The 16,698-nt window shown below is 35.8% G+C and overlaps 1 protein-coding gene and 1 long non-coding RNA gene across 2 annotated transcripts; both read right to left on the bottom strand.

The window, feature by feature from the left end:
- Positions 1–452: 452 nt before the first annotated feature.
- On the bottom strand, positions 453–1,415 carry LOC107499727 (olfactory receptor 6P1). Its single transcript, XM_016124197.2, has one exon. It carries the CDS (start codon positions 1,413–1,415, stop codon positions 453–455), a length of 963 nt encoding a protein of 320 aa, XP_015979683.1.
- A 495-nt stretch (positions 1,416–1,910) lies between these two features.
- LOC118612960 lies at positions 1,911–14,326 on the bottom strand. The gene is made up of 5 exons (XR_004955313.1): positions 14,163–14,326; positions 9,252–9,531; positions 6,865–7,058; positions 4,870–4,915; positions 1,911–2,646 (listed from the first exon to the last, which is right to left on the bottom strand). It is a non-coding gene; the product is annotated as an uncharacterized LOC118612960 (long non-coding RNA).
- Between the last annotated feature and the right edge of the window lie 2,372 nt (positions 14,327–16,698).

The raw sequence follows: 16,698 nt of genomic DNA, 5'->3' as shown, positions 1-16,698 counted from the left end.
GAAATCTTTGAGAATTTGGAACTTTGGAAATGCCACAATATAACATACATAATTTTTTCTTGATATACCCATCAAAAAGTACATTTTATTATATTTTTTGCACTTATAAAATACTAGGTTTAGTCTAGAGAATTTCAAACTTCTATTAAACGGGATTTCCTAGGATGTTAAAAATTATGCATGACAGGGTTGCACCCTAGACATATTCTATCAGACTTTCCATAGATTTTTCTGGGGCTCTGTGTTTTAACAAACCTCCAGGTGATTCCTATGTAGGCAGCTCAACCTAGTTTCAACATCCTTATAGAAGATCAAGGATTCATTAACTTTTGTTTACATCGGAAGGTTTCCAGAAACAGTGTACTAATTGCTATCTATGTTCTCTTTATGTCTATTTTATGATTCCTGGAAATGTCACTGTTAAGACTCCGTTTCTTCTTTCCTGTCCTACTTCAATCTAGGACAGCCCTAGGATATTGGCATCTGCCTAGCACTGCTTTTCTGAGGGCATCCTTCACCTCCTTGTTCCTCAGGCAGTAAATAGCTGGATTGAGGAATGGCACAATGACAGTGTAGAGCACAGAGATAATCTTGTTGTGGTTGAAAGTATACATGGCCCGGGGCCTTGCATAGGTGAAGAGTGTGGAGGAGTAGTAGATGATGACCACTACCAGGTGAGAGGCACAAGTAGAGAATGCTTTGTGGCGTCCCTGGGCAGTAGGAATCCTCAGGATGGCTACAATTATGGCAGCATATGATAAAACCACAGCCAATAGAGGAAGGAGAATCATGACCAAGGCCAAGAGAAAGTCAACTAGTTCCGCTTGTTCCTTGTCAGAGCAGGTGAGGTTAAGCAGTGGGGAGATATCACAGAAAAAGTGGTTGATGATGTTGGGTCCACAGTAGGACAGTCGGGAAATAAAAAGAAGCTTCATCATGGAGCTGAAGAAGCCACCACCCCAAGATGAAGCTGCAAGACGAGTGGCCAGGCTGGAAGGCATAAGACTAGGATAACGGAGGGGTTCACAAATGGCCAGGTAGCGATCATAGGCCATGATTGCCAACAGGACACACTCAGTGCAGGCTAAGGCAATGAAGAAGTAAAGTTGAGTCATACAACCTATAAAGGAGACTCTACAGTCCTGGGTAAGAAATGCTCCCAAGAGTCGGGGAACAGTAACATTAACGTACCATAGCTCCAGGAAGGAGAGATGGCCGAGGAAAAAGTACATTGGGCGATGAAGTCTTGGTGTAAGCCAGATTGTGGAAACAATGAGTGCATTTTCCAACAATGTCAACAGATACATTGCAAGGAAGAGGGCAAAGAGGAGCAGCTGGAGTGGTGGAGAGGTAGGGAAACCCACCAAAACAAACTCTTCTATGTGGCCTCCACTCAAATTTCTCATGATCTCCATCCACTTGACTACCTGAAAAAGTAACAGGAAGAACAAGATGTTGAAAGATAGATGAATCAGACTTCCAATATCCCTTCATATTACAATCTGCTGAAGAATCCCAATGATATATTATCAATTATTATTAAATCTTTTTGCTCCTTTGATGTTTTATCTCCTACCTCAGGGGAAAAGTTATCAGACTTAAAGATTGTACTCAATAACTTAACAATCTTAACTACAGTGGGTTTTTGATAAATGATTGCTGAGTGACTTTAGAATAAGTTAAATATTTTAATTCTTGTTTTCTTACCCATGAAATGCTCTTCCTTCACTTTCCACAAACCTCTAAGCCACATGGCACCATCACTTAGTATTTGTTGTGTGAACAAATAAAGGAAAAAGTGACATCAGAGTGGAGCCTGAGGATTAATATCTCAAGATAAATTGGACTAAGAGTAGGTAGTAACCCAACTATATTACTTAAATTATAATGTAAATTAACACAAGAATAGGAAGGTTTAGGAAGTGTTTATTCACAGTTGGAAGAATAATTCAGTATAGAGATGATAAAAGGAGTTTTCCAGAAAGGAGCCATTTTTACATTCATTTTATTTGTATTTTTAGTCATTCCTAGGCTAGTGTGGTAAGTTGAAACATGAACCCCAATAAATAAGGTGTCTATGTCCTAATCCCTGGAACATGTAAATGTTACATTGTATGGAGAAGATTTTGCGGGTATAATTAAATTAAGGATACTGAGATGAGAGATTATCCTGCATTATCCAGGTGAACTTTAAATGCAGTTACAAGGGTCCTTATAAGAAAGAGGCAAAGGAAATTTAAAATAGACATAGAGAGGAAAAGGCACCCGTAGGATGGAGCATAGAGAGATTTAAAGATTGGCACTGAAGATTGGGGTGATGTGGCCAGAAGCCAAAAAAAAAAAAAAAAAAAAAGCCAGCAGCCACCAGAAGCTGAAAGAGGCAAGCAATGTGTGAAGGGAGCATGGCCTTGCCAACGCTTTGAATTTGGCCAAATGATATTGATTTCACACTTCTGGCATTCAGAACTTCAAGAGAATAAATCCCTGTTTTAAGCTATTAAATTTGTGGCAGTTATAACAATCACAGAAAAATGACATAGTGAGGCATCAAAGTGAAAGAGGCCGTCATATTCCTCCCAACCATCCTTCTGTGCCTTCCCGGTCTTCTATCAATATTTCCAGTGGTCTGCCGTCTACAGAGGGCATCTGGAAAAATTAAAAATCAAATTGAGATTGAATCACATGTTAGATATTATCAAGCATTTTCATTTTTGATGAGACTAAGTATTTGTCTTCACATTTTATTTTCCTTAAGCAACTTAAAAAACAATATACCAGACTGTGTAATTAAACTTGACATCTATTTTTATCATACATTTAAATAATTACAGAGAATCTAATTTCACTGTACTGTGAGTATTGAATAAAACTATTATATCAATTTTTAGGTGTTCAGTGAAATCTATATATTGATGCTATGGTACTACTAATCGTTTTAAAAATTACATGAATGCATGTGTCTTTAACAATGGAAATTTCACATTATTTTTCTAATTGAACTCATGATTCATAGTATTATAATATATTTCTATAACTTCAGGACTTTTATTGATTTCTCTGTCTGTATACCTACTTATAAATCTTTTGTGTCTTGTACTATTGAAGCTGTTTTTAAAACTATTTTCTTCCAGATATTATTATATAATTAGCATGCATTTTACCAAAGCAAGACAAATTTTAAAAATAAGCAACATATTAGAAATGTATTAAATACAATATACAGGTGATGTATTACTGAATTGTACACTTGAAACCTATATAATTTTATTAACCAATATCACCTCAGTAACAAATAAAATAAAAAATAAATGTATTAAAATATTTTTTAATAATGTGGATTGTACATTTTTTTCAGTTCTCATGTGCATACATGAAGATTACTTATTAACATAGTAATAAAGTTTTTGGCATCAATTCCATTCTTTTCATTTTGGAGATGCAAACACCAAGGAAACTAATTCCATAAATAAATGACATTGATATACCATGGCTCAAGGAATAAAAGTTGTTTTGTTATAGTAATAAGACTAAATTATTTGAACTTTCCATTAGTTATATGCTAGAAATTACACAGTGATCTATCATCAAAATGTTTTTACTGATCTATTAGCTGACAACTCAATTAGCTTTTAATTGTATTTAAAAATTCATATTGATGTGGGGAGGTTTTGGTTAAGATGGTGGAATAGGTAAATGCTGTGCTCCCCTCCTCCCAAGACCACATCAAAATTACAACTAAACTATGGAATAACTATCACTAAGAATTGCCTGAAGACTAGCTTAACAGAAGTCCTATAACTAAGGCCATATAGAAGAACCACCTCAAGTCTGATAGAAGGTGAGGAGATTTAGAACAGGCTGATTCCATATCTACATGTTGTGGTTAAAAATCAAAAGGAATATCTCAGCTGTGGAGGTCTTCTCTGAGGAGCAAGGGGTCCAAGACCCCACTAGGCTCTTCATCCCAGAGTTCCAGTGCTGGGAAGAGAAATCTCCACAATTTTGGCTGTGAAAATCAGAGGAGATTGTGATTAAGTAAGACAGATCTACTAGAGTTTCCAGCTTTACTCTTAAAGGTCCTGGGACTAGATTTACTCACTGATGAACTCACTTGCTCTGAGTTCCAGCACTGAGGTAGGAGCTTGAAGGGTGTTAAAAACATATGAGGAAGAACTAAATTGCCTGGCTTTAAGAAAGGGCTAGAGGGGCAGATTTTTCTCAGAAGTGCTGGCAGAAACCATTGTTTCTTTATTGAACCATTCTCTCGCAAACCTATACCCACAGGTGTGTGGTATATCTGAGTCTCCATCAACATAGCCAATATCATTCACCTGTCCCTGGTGATTTGCTGAGATCTTGCCCTACCCAACTTGTCGGTGTACTCAAACCACTTCCAGTGGTGTTTCCAAACAAATATCCTGTCTTGGATCATGCTGTGCACTTTACTAAAATCTCTCAAAGAATATGCTTACCAAGAGGTACAGGATATGTCTAATCTAGGCATATCCTGTACCTCTTGGTAAGTAGCCTCAAGCCAGAAGGGATTGGCATGGAGTATTAAAAATGATTAAAAGCAAGGACCTACAAACAAGATTACTCTTTCCAGCAAAGCCATCATCTAGAATTAAAGAACAGATTAAGAACTTCTGAGACAAGAAAAAGCTATAGGAGTTCACCACCAACAACCTAGTATTATAAGAAATGTTAAAGAAACTTATTTAAGAAGAAAAAAATATATATATATGTATGTAATGTGAATAATAAAATGACAATAATTACATATCTATCAGCAAATACTTCAAATGTAAATGGATTTTATGCTTCAATCAAAAGACATAGGGTGGCTGGATAAGAAAACAAGACCCTTACATATTCCGCCTGTAAGAGACTGACGTCATAACAAGACACACTTAGCCTGAAAGTAAAAAAAAAAAAATGTTAAAAGATATTTTATGAAAATGGAAATAAAGAACCAAAAACCTGGGGTAACAATACTTATACCAGACAAAATAGACTTTAAAACAAAGGCTATAACAAAGAAAAAGAAGGACACAGTAATTTCACTTCCGTGTATTTTATCTGAAGAAACCCAAAACACTGCTTTGAAGAGACATGTGAATCCAGTACTCATCGATAGACAATTGGATAAAGAAGTGCTACATATATGCAGTGGAATATTACTCATCCATAAAAAAGAATGATATTGTGCAATCTGCAACAACATGGATAGACCTGAAGGGTATTGTGCTAAGTGAAATAAGTCAGACAGAGAAAGAAAAAAAATGTGATTTTACTTATATGCAGAATTTAAAAAACAAAACAGATGAACAAACAAAACAGAAATAAACTTATAGATACAGAAAATATTTTGATGTTTGCCAGGTTGGAGGGAAGTTTGGGGGGATGGCTGAAAAATGGGAAGGAATTAAGAAGCAAAAATTGGTGGTTACAAAATGGACATAGGTATGTAAAGTATAGCATAGAGAATACAGTTGATAATACATATGGTGTCACTTCCTAAATTATATAAATGTCCAATTACTGTGTTGTATGCCTGAAAATAATATGATGTTATATGTCAACTGTAATTGAAAAATAAAAAAGTTATTAAAAAGAATCATATTGGAAACCACTGACTTGTTAAAGAATGTGTTATCCAGTTATTAGTCATTCACTTTCTTAGCATTGACATCAGCACTGTCACTAACCTACACTCTGGGGCTCTTCCACACAGTAAGATTCAGTTATGCTTCTTTGTACACAGAGAAAAAAAGTTTGAATAAAGAAAGTGGTAAAGTAGAAGACATTCTTTTTTAAGTAGACCAATTTTAAGAACTGTTAAGGGAGTTGAAGATCAGGAAATGATTCCTTTGGAATGATTCATACCTAGATCTCAGAAAGTCTTTTTGTACAACCCAGTGCACATAAACCCAGGTTTTGAAAACTGATTTAATGTGTCAGTTATTTTTCTTGAGAGAAAGTTTGAAGAGGATATATTGGAGGTAAGTGTGAGGACAGGATAGGAAGGAAGCACGGAACACTTTGGGGCTGGGTAATAATGAGGATGGGAAAAATTAAAATGATGGCTGGAAACACCCAAGAGCCAAAGCAAGTGATTTTTAGAAGCTGAAATACACTGGATGGAAAATCTGTAAAGGGACCAGTCTTCATTCTCTATTTTTAGTATACAGAGTCTAGAACATAATGGCACTCAAAAAACAGTGGAATGAGATTCAGTTTTGATTAGTATAATTTTGAATAATTTACTTCATTCCTAAGACATTTTGTCAATTATGCAAACCAAATAAAAACTAGAGTTATTTCCAATTGTAGCACTGCATAAAATTTGGTTGAAATTCCAAATTGGCCCAGAATCATCCCTGAGGGAGAGGAGAGAGTTGTTAGAAAATTAGGTGGAGAGTGGGAATTAGCCTGGGAAGCTCACTGTCTGGGTTACATAATTTTTTTAAGTCAGTCTTGTTCTGCAACCCTCTGTGCCTTCAATTTTCTGCTGATTCAAATGCAAGATTGCAAGTAGAGTCCTTTGGACCCAGAGGTACCCATGGGCCTAACTCCTGCCCACTCATTAAAATCACTTTACATCATCATCTTCATAGGTTTCCAATGTAGTTGTTGAAAACAGAATGTTGTTTGCTATTCAGACTAGCTTGTGATTTCCAGGGATTTTCTTTTCCAGCCAGAGAAACTTTGGCCTCTAACCCCTGCCAGTTACTGTCTCTCTACATTCTGCTACAAATCTGCCCTTCTTTTCTGAGAAGGCCCTATTGGATAGACTACATCTGATTCTTGACGCTCAGATCCCTCTGGTAGCTCTGAGTATATCAGTGTACTGTGTGTACTGACCTCTTGTGTTTGTTGTTATTGTTGTTCCTTTTTGTTTATTTATTTACTCTAACTTCTGGACTTTATCTTTCCTCTCTTGTCAGTCTTGGAACAACATTCTTCCTCTTGTCAGTCTTGGAACAACATTCCTCCTCTGCAGTTTTTATGATATCAGGACAGCATTCTACTATCAGACCAGTAAGGGAAAGACGAGCCTGAAATTTCAATATTCACACAGTGATAAACTCTTTAAATGTAGACTTCTTATTTGACAAGTTAATTTTTAAAAAATAATTAATGAGAAAAATCTCGAGGATTTCTTTCATTGAATTTCCCCATGGAACCAAGAGCAGCTCTTTACCCATAGTTCTTTTCAGGACTAAATGATATTAATGATATTGTACAATTTATCTTTTTCTTGATCTTGAATGTCACCTTTAATGATCACCCTCCATTCTTCATCTACCATCTGCCATTCTTATTTTCCTACAGTCATGTAAGAGTACTTTAAGACACCACTCTGTTTTCTACCCCTGGTCTTTTGCACTAATAAGCATCATAAACATCAGTTCTTCTGTGAAAACTTTGTTCAGTAGATCCCTCACATATGCTATTGGGACTATAACTCTATTAACAAATCTACAAGGTAATTAATATTGACCTAGATTTTTTTCTCCTCAAGAGAAGAAGCTCTTACTTTTTAAAATCACATTAAATTCAATGCTTTGCACATAATAGGTACTCAGTAAATCTTTATTGAATAGGTTTATAAATAAAAAATATAATAATTTAGGATTTGGGGAAAACAATATTCTTCTATTTCATAGGTAGAAGGCTGAACCTGTATTTTTATTAAATAAGGATGTTTCTGCTGGTGCTAATATCTGTCATTTCTACTTCATTAGACTACGTGGGTATTAGAGACAATTTAAGTGAGAATGATTGCTCACAATGTGAAACATACTTATTTTAAAACACATTGGTGATTTCATAGGTCTATGGGTTTGAAACCATGCAGATGTCACTAGATCACCCCAATTGACTATTTATAGTAACATAACTGCCTATATTCCTGCCTAACCTCTTAGATGTCACATAAATAAAGCCTGACCCCCAATGTCTCTTCTCAGGAAGCCATATAAACTCTGTCCAGATATATGACAGGGCCCTTTACACAGGTATATTTCATTTTCAGGGAAAAATTAAGTTTATTTTCCTTAAATTCTTCATTTGGTTATTATAAATTGAATGAACATAATTCTCTAAGCAAATAACTTGGTAAATCAACAACTGAGGGCTATGTCATTGTGATTACTGTCTTAGTCTGCATCCATATGGCATATAAAGAAGACATAATAAAATTTATTACTATGTACAAGGCATTAAATACTTTTCACATTGTAACTTAATCCTCATAATAGCCTAAAGAGTTTAAGCACCTTTATCTCTACTTATAAATGGCACAAAGAGAGGAGTAAATTTTTTAAGGTGATACATCTAGGAAAATGTGGAGCTGAGAATAAATCCAGATAATCTGGCTATGGAGGTATTGCAGTATGGCAGCAAACAGTCATTACTCTATAAATCTTCCATGGAAATAAATAGATATTCATAGGTATAGTCAGAAGGACTCGTTCATGTGAAAACAAAGGTGTTCCTTTCTTTTTCTTTCTTTCTTTCTTTCTTTCTTTCTTTCTTTCTTTCTTTCTTTCTTTCTTTCTTTCTCTTTCTTTTTCTTTCTCTTTCTTTTCTTCCTTTTCTCTTTTCTTTCTTTTGCTCATTTGTGCATGGAAGTCAAATTTAACCTATAATTTTTAAAAATACAAATTGAATTTGGACTGTGTAGATGTGGAATGAATATGACAGATATGGCTTTGTTCCTGGCCTTAGGGCGAGGAGGATGTTACACTCCAAACAAACCAAGATTGACCTCTACTTTTCTAAATTGGCACCTGCCTTTACTCTCTGGATTCTCCTTTTCATACACAATGTTCTGTCCAATTCAACATGTTCACAGATCTCCAGCACTTCACCTCAATGGGATTTAAAAATTCACCTCACACTTGTGAACATTTCAAATGATTTGCTCACAATGTGAATTTTTTAGGCATTAACTCTATAATAAATATTTTATTTAAATATGAATAAAATAGCAGGTTACTCAATGTGAGATGTTTGGATAACTAAGCTTTTCAGATTATAAGCCAATTGAATATCTGTAGAAAATTAAGAAATTTTCAGGATTTTGAAGGATCTGGAAAACTTAGAGAATAAATGATCATTTCGAGGGTATTTAACTTGAGTAAAACCAAATTTTTTTACAGAGGTTCAGTTAGTTCTTTGTTTATCTGTCCTCTGCATTCACTCACATACCATGTATTTGGATGTTTGTCAATAGACTAAGTTACCTGTTGCTTGTGGGTGATGTGTACAGTGGCAGATACTCTTCAATAAAGCTGATACTTCAGGCTGTTATCTGAGTTACTTGTGGCATAGTAGGATGGTGGCATGGCAGATGAAGCCCTGAAGCAAATAGGAGATGCAGTAGCTGGTCCTCATCACCTCATCATCAGTGATATAGCCCCTTAGGATTCATTGTCATGGTGATCTACCTTTCCCCAACAAGACAAGTCGCCTCAGGGGCCATACATGATACAGTGAAAAAGCAAGATCTGGAGGAAAATATACCTGGAAGAAAGTAGAATAAAGTCCTTGAGTTCATTGCCTGTCATCCATGTGGTGCTTCTGCAAACCTTATTTTCAGAAGTGCTGATAAGGCTATCTCTCAGTACCAGTAAATAGATACAATGATAATCCAAGTCTACAATTCTATTGAGGAAATAAAACAATAAAATGATAGACTTATGAATAAATTTATTCAGACTGGTTCTTTAGACTATTTGTGTTTTGAAAATATATTATTTGTCAAACTCTGTCTACCTTTGCATCTCTAACACTTGTCTGTGTTTATGTGTGAGAAATAAATGTTTTATCTCATGCCTATAACCTATAAGCTCCAATGCAGGAAGCATCTTTTCCTGCTTGACCCTTTTTATACCACTTTGTGAATAGAACTAGACTAGAATGGTGCACCAGGAAGACCTCAGGATAACTAAGGATAGTCAGAGGAATAATTTCAGATTCCTGATTTCTGATCCAAATCTGAATCCATTTCCAGAAATAATGAGACTTTTTTCACTCACAATTCTGGGATTCCTGACCACCATTCATGCACAGATTGCTCCTCTGCTTCTCAGTCCACTTAAGCTGTCATAAATGGATTAGGTTACCTCCTGGAGTGTGTGCTAATTTTTCTATAATGGGAAGTGTTCAATCAGAGGCTAAATGACCTCTTGTTTAGGGTGCAATATTGAGGAGGGAGCATACTGCAACAGAAGCATTTTACCACTTCTTTTCATACTAATAAAAGTTTGTTTTTACAGCAAAATAATATGGTTACAAACAATAGTGCTTTGCGAAAATTTAGATGATGCTATAAAGATAGGTGAATTATAGTTATCTCTGAATTGTCAGCTTGAAATGGTGAGAAGTTGATAACTCTTAGAAAACAGAGAAGTAGGAACAAAATGAGAAAATTAATGTTAGGTATAGTCTTGACATACTAAACTCAGAAAAAGCAGATACATGCAGCAATAAAATAAAAATTTTGATCTGGATTTTATGTCTGTCTTCAGATTATAAACTTGGAAGTAATATAAATTAATAAATATGACAAAAGCAAATTTGATATATCTAAGAAGAATAGTCTATAAAAAAGAGAGAAATATGATTAAGAAACCCTTCAGAAATTGTATTTGATAGACCAAAAAAAAAAAAAAAGGAAAAAAAGCAAATGTTGGCAAAGAAAGAAATCATAGAGTACACTATTTTGGAGGGTTAGGGACTAGGTCATTTCAGAAATAAGAGGATTATTAAAAACAAGAAGAAGTACTTTTAGTAGTGAAATTAAATAAAGGAGCTGCTTATATACTTTTTCCTATGGATACAGGAAAAAATAAACAATGACCATTTACTGAGCACTTACTGTATGCTGAACACTATGGTAAGAATTTTATAAACATCTCATTTAATTATCTTAACAGTACAATGTAGCTTCAGTCTCAACTACCAAGACCTCCAAAATTAAAGTGGCTTAAATTAGGTAGAATTTATTTCTCTCTTGTATAACAATGTAGTGATAAGCAGTCTATGATTGGCAGGGCTGGCAGGGCAGCTTGGCTTCCAAAATCTGTACAAGCCACAGGAAGGCAGACTGGTTCTGTCATCCTCAAAATAAGGCTCTATTGTTGAGCCAAAGCCACCTGTTTTTTATTTCCATCCATAAGGAAAGTAGAACGACATCATTCTTAAAGGTGAGACATAGATGTTTAACACATCATTTCCACCTACATCTTATTGATAAGAATTTAGTCACTTAACCAAAACTGGATGCAAAGGAGGCTAAGAAATATAGTAACTAATGGACCATTTGTGTATCATGCTAAAATTCCATAGGGTTCTATTATTAAATATATTGAATGAATGAGTATTCTAAATCACTTACTTATTATAGATCTATTGAGATTCACTATTTCTACATGAGCTGATTTTGATGGTTTTTGTCCTTTTAGAAATCTATCCTTATCATCTAAGTTACCTAATTTATTAGTAATACGATTGTTCATAGTACTCATTTATAATACTTTGTTTTCTGTAAGATCAGTAGTAATGTCATATCTTCTATTTTTCAGTCTCATAATTTGATTTTTTAAAAAGAGAAGTGAATATTTCCTTGTTTCACAAATAAAGCTGACTGTGCTTGTTTCTGAGTCAAATAATTTGAGTTTTCTTTCTTTTTGTTTTAGTTGATTGAGCTAAATATTTGTCAATTTTGCTGATCTTTTCAAAGAAGCAGCTTTTGGTTTCATTGATTTTATTTATTGTTTTTTTTTAAATATAATTATTCTACCTGATTAATTTCACCTTAATATTTTCTACCTTCTAATTACTTTAAATTTAGTTTGGTGTTTTTCTTTGCCCTGTTTTATTGTGGAAGGTTAGATTACTTATTTGAAATGTTTATTCTTTTTAAAAATTTAAAAAATTAATAACTGTTGACATATAATGTAATATTAGTTTCAGGTGTACAATATAGTGATTAGACATTTATATAACATACAAAGCGATCATCCCAATAAATCTACTACCTATCTGCCACCATATATAGCCATTATAATATTATTAATTAAATTTCTGTACTTTACATCCCCATGATTGTTTTTATAACTAGAAACCTACACAGCTTATTCCCTTTTCCCTTTTTTGTCCATTTCTTTAAAGCCCCTCCCATTTGTCGATCATCAAAAAATTCTCTGTATCTATGAGTTTGTTTTTGTTTTGTTTTGTTTTGTTTTGTTTTAGCTGCCACATACAAATGATATCATATGGTGTTTGTCTTTCTCTGTCTGACTTATATTACTTAGCATAATATCCTCTAGGTTCATTCCTATTGTTGCAACCGGTGCAGGAGCCAGCTGGCTGAGATCGAACAGCACCTAAAAGAGGGGGGCGAAGCCTAAGGGAAAAATTAGAAGATAGAAAAGGTCCTTTGGGAGAGCTAGCAGTAGGCACTGCAGCCCCAAGTTTATTTAGCACAGTATTTTTATACCCTACAAAAGGAGTGAGAAGCAAAGTATGTAACTAATTGGTGATATTTACGCAGGAAACTTTGTAGCTATCTTAACCTACTCTTTCCCAAGGTCAAAGGACATTCAGTTTCTCTCCCCCGGGCCAGGTGCACCTCCTCCTGAGCCAGCAGACTGCACAGCTTGCCAACTCTGAAAAACTCCCAGCTTTACTGGCAGTTTAATCCTGCCTCAAAACGGCTCCGGACAGGAGTCTGTACTGGCCAGACAGCCCTTGAGTTCCTACCCTAACCAATATACAACATGCCAGCTGCATGCTGATAGGCAGCTGCCCTTGCCCTGAAGTAGTATATTCAGGCCCAAAGTGGGCAGCATCTGACCTTTATATGAATGGAAACTTGCACAGGGTGCCACAGAAACTGCATTGGCAAATAAACTGACACTTCAGTGTTAAAGAGAAATTTACTCAATAGATTCAGGAGACTCTCAGGGGCGGTGAACCACCCAACATACAAATCACCCAGAAGCTCATCCAGCTTCAGAGACTTACAGACAACTGACAGGCAATGTCAGGCCTTGCAGAGCGCTGGTCCATCTGCTAAACTACCCTAGGTCGGGGACAAAGAATAACCAATCACTGCCTACAATGTTATCTCTTCCACTTACCTATAAGTCCAGCATAGGCAACAAACATCTGTGAATCACCTTGTAGTTCTCATTGGGTAACCCTGAGCAATCGAAAGCAGCAACTGACCTTGGCCTATTGGGGAGCCCCTCACTAGGGTCAACAAAACTAATGCATCCAGAGGCTGGCACCAGACCACAATGGAGCAATTACTGACTAGTCACATTAGTGGTACAGTCAAAGGGTGGTTGCAACAAGTACACAAGCCTGCTAGGGCAAATCCCACTAAGTGGGGTCAGCCCCCGCACAGCAACTCTTATCCTGTGGGTGCAGCCAATGCCTACAATTGGTTAGCCTGAACATTAATCCCACCAAATGATCTACTACTAATAATAAAATCTTGGGAACAACAGGAGATCACACAACCCACACAAAGATCATGTCCAGAGCCCCCGGCATAAGGAATCAGGAAGAGTGCACCACTGGGCCATATAGAACATCTTCCACATTAAGCCATCTTGCCAATACTGAGAGACAAAACAACAATAGAGAGATAGTAAGCATAAAAAAGGACACATAAACTATAAAAAGAACCATACAGAAATGAAGAATACAATAACTGCAATAAAGTATGCACTAGAAGGACTAAACAGTAGATTGGACAAAAGCAGAAGATCAAATCAGAGAATTGGAAGACAAAGTGTCAGAATACACCCAATAAGAATGACAAAAAGAATATTGAATTTAAAAATATGAGGATAGTTTATGAGACCTCTGGGACGACATGAAGTGTACAAATATCTGGATCATAGGAGTATCTGAAGGAGAAGAGAGAGAGCAAAGGAATGATAACCTATTTGAAGAAATAATGACATAAAATTTCCCTAACCTGCCAAAGTAATTAGATATACAAGTTCAGAAAGCACAAAGAGTTCAAACAAGAGGAATTCAAACAGACCTATACCAAGACACATCATAATAAAACTGCCAAAGGTCAAAGACAAGAGAGAATCTTAAAAGTAGCAAGAGAAAGGTAGCTAGTTACTTACAAGGGTTACTCCATAAAAATGTCTGCTGATTTTTTAATGGAAACTGCAGGCCACATGGCCTGGCAAGAAATAGTCAAAGTTATGAAAAACGAAAATTTACAACCACAAATACTATACCCAGCCAGGCTTTCAGTTAAAATGGAAGGGAAGTGTTCGGTTGCTCATGGGCGCCATTACGCCAGTGGGAAGGTGGCTCGATACCTAAGATGGCCGACGGCTCACGACCAAAGTTACAGCAGAGACTTCCCAGGCGGCGAGGTCAGCCAAACAGAGAAGTCCCCGCCCTGTAACCCCACAGACATCCTGAGATCAGCCAAACGGAAAAGTCCCCGCCCTGTAACCCCACCGACAGCCTGGGCCAAAACCTTTAAAAACCGCACCTATACCCCAGACACATGTGACTTCTCTGGCCCCTTTCCTTGGGACCAGAGTACCTCGCCTACAGACCCTAATAAAGCCTGTTTTATACTTTGCTTTGGCTCAATCTCACCCTCATTTTCGTCTCGTCCGGCCGATCAGTAAGATAAAGAGCTTCCTAGATAGGAAAAAGCATAAGGAATTCATCATCAACAAGCCAGCTTTACAAGAAATGTTAAAGGAATTTCTGTAAAAAGAGAAGGGGTAAAAAACAAAATAGAAATAACAAGTATAAATAATAAAATGTAGTAACAATGTATCTACCAGTAATCACTTTTAGTGTAAACAGATTAAAAGCTCCAATTAAAAGACATAAGGTAACCAAATGTATAAGAAAACAAGATCATACATATGCTGTCTGCAAGAGACCGGCTTCAGATAAATTACACTCACAGACTGAAAGCAAATGGATGGAAAAAGATATTTCATGTGTTGCGGAGACAGTTAGAAAGAAGAGTCGGAGTCTGGAAATGCTTTTACTAACATGGATAAGGGAGAGGGGATGAATGGCAATGCTAACTCTCCCCACCCTTTCTCCATGGCTTTTTATTCTCTCTTACAAATCTGGCTTTGTTATTATTATTAGTTACTATCAGGTTAGTAATTACAAACAACAGCCAACTTCCAGATTCGGCCTCAAGGCCACTACTGTGTTATCAGCTATTTCTTCTCCTTTTCTTATCCTCATCCGTAGAGCAAGAAGTCCCAGAATAGGTCAGGCGTGTGCGCCCTCCCAGCAATGTGTCCTTGTGTGCAAGTCCACATCTGCTTCTGATGACCTTGTTGCTCCAAGCACCAGGCATCCTGCCAGGACTGCAGGCATTTCTCACAACATCGTGCAAACAGAATTTTAAAAAAGAAGTCGGGCTTGCAATACTTATATCAGATGAAGTACACTTTAAAACAAAGACTATAATAAAAGAAAAAAGGCATTACATAATGATAAAGGAATCGATAACTCAAGAGAACATAACCCTAGTAAACATATATGCACCCAACATAGGAGCACCAATATACATAAATTAATAATTGAGTGGTATAAAAAGAGAGATTTACAATAATACATTTATAGTAGGAGACATTAACACCCCGTCAACAGCAGTGGACAGATCTTCCAGGCAAAGAATCAATAAGGAAACAATGGGCCTAAAAGACACACTAAAACAGATGGATTTAATAGATATTTTCAGAGCATTGACCTCAAAGCAAAATATACATTCTTCTCAAGTGCACATGGAACATTTTCCATGATAGACCACATGTTAGGACACAAATCAAGTCTCAATAAATTTAAGAAGATTGAAATTATATTAACCATCTTCTCTTATCACAATGGTATGAAACTAAAAATCTGCTACAAGAAAAAAGCAAAAATACACAAACACAGAGAGGCTAAATAACATGTTACCAAATAATCAATGGATTATTAATGAGATCAAGGAAAAGAGACAAATAAAAATGAAAACACAATGACTCAAAATCTATGAGACACAAAGCAGTCCTAAGAGGGAGATTCATAGCAAAACAGGCCTACATCAAGAAACAAGAAAAAGCTCAAATAAACAATCCAAGCTTACACTTAAAAGAATGAAAAAAAAATGAACAGCAAACAAAACCCAAAGAGAATAGAAGGAAGGAAATTATAAAGATCAGAGTGGAAATAAATGAAATAGAGTCTAGAAAAACAATACAAAAGAGTAATGAAACCAAGAGATAGTTCTTGGAAAGGATTATCAAAATTGTCAGACTGTCATCCAGACTTATCAAGGAAAAAAGAGAGAGGACTGAAATAAATAAAATCAGATATGAAAGTCGAGAAATAACCACAGACTTCACAGAAATACAAAGGATCACAAGAAAATACAATGAGCAATTAAATGCAAACAAATGGGACAATCTGGAAGAAATGGACACATCATAGTAGAAATATACAATCTCCCAACTGAGTGAAGAAGAAACGGAAAATCTGAACCAACCAATTACCACCAAAGAAATAGAATCAGTAATCAAAAACCTCCCAAATAACAAAAGTCCTGGACCAGATGGCTTTGCAGATGAATTTTACATTCAAAAACAAATTATCATCTATTCTCAAACTATTCCAAAAAATTTAAAAATA

The sequence above is a fragment of the Rousettus aegyptiacus genome, unplaced genomic scaffold (genome assembly GCF_014176215.1).
Source record: "Rousettus aegyptiacus isolate mRouAeg1 unplaced genomic scaffold, mRouAeg1.p scaffold_m13_p_17, whole genome shotgun sequence".
NCBI lineage: Eukaryota > Metazoa > Chordata > Mammalia > Chiroptera > Pteropodidae > Rousettus > Rousettus aegyptiacus.
Note: the sequence above shows the minus strand (reverse complement) of the source record. Positions and strands in the feature narration are given on the sequence as shown.

Bases quoted from the DNA above. Each gene is read 5' to 3' on its own strand.
- LOC107499727 (XM_016124197.2), bottom strand. From the start codon at position 1,415: ATGGAGATCATGAGAAATTTGAGTGGAGGCCACATAGAAGAGTTTGTT.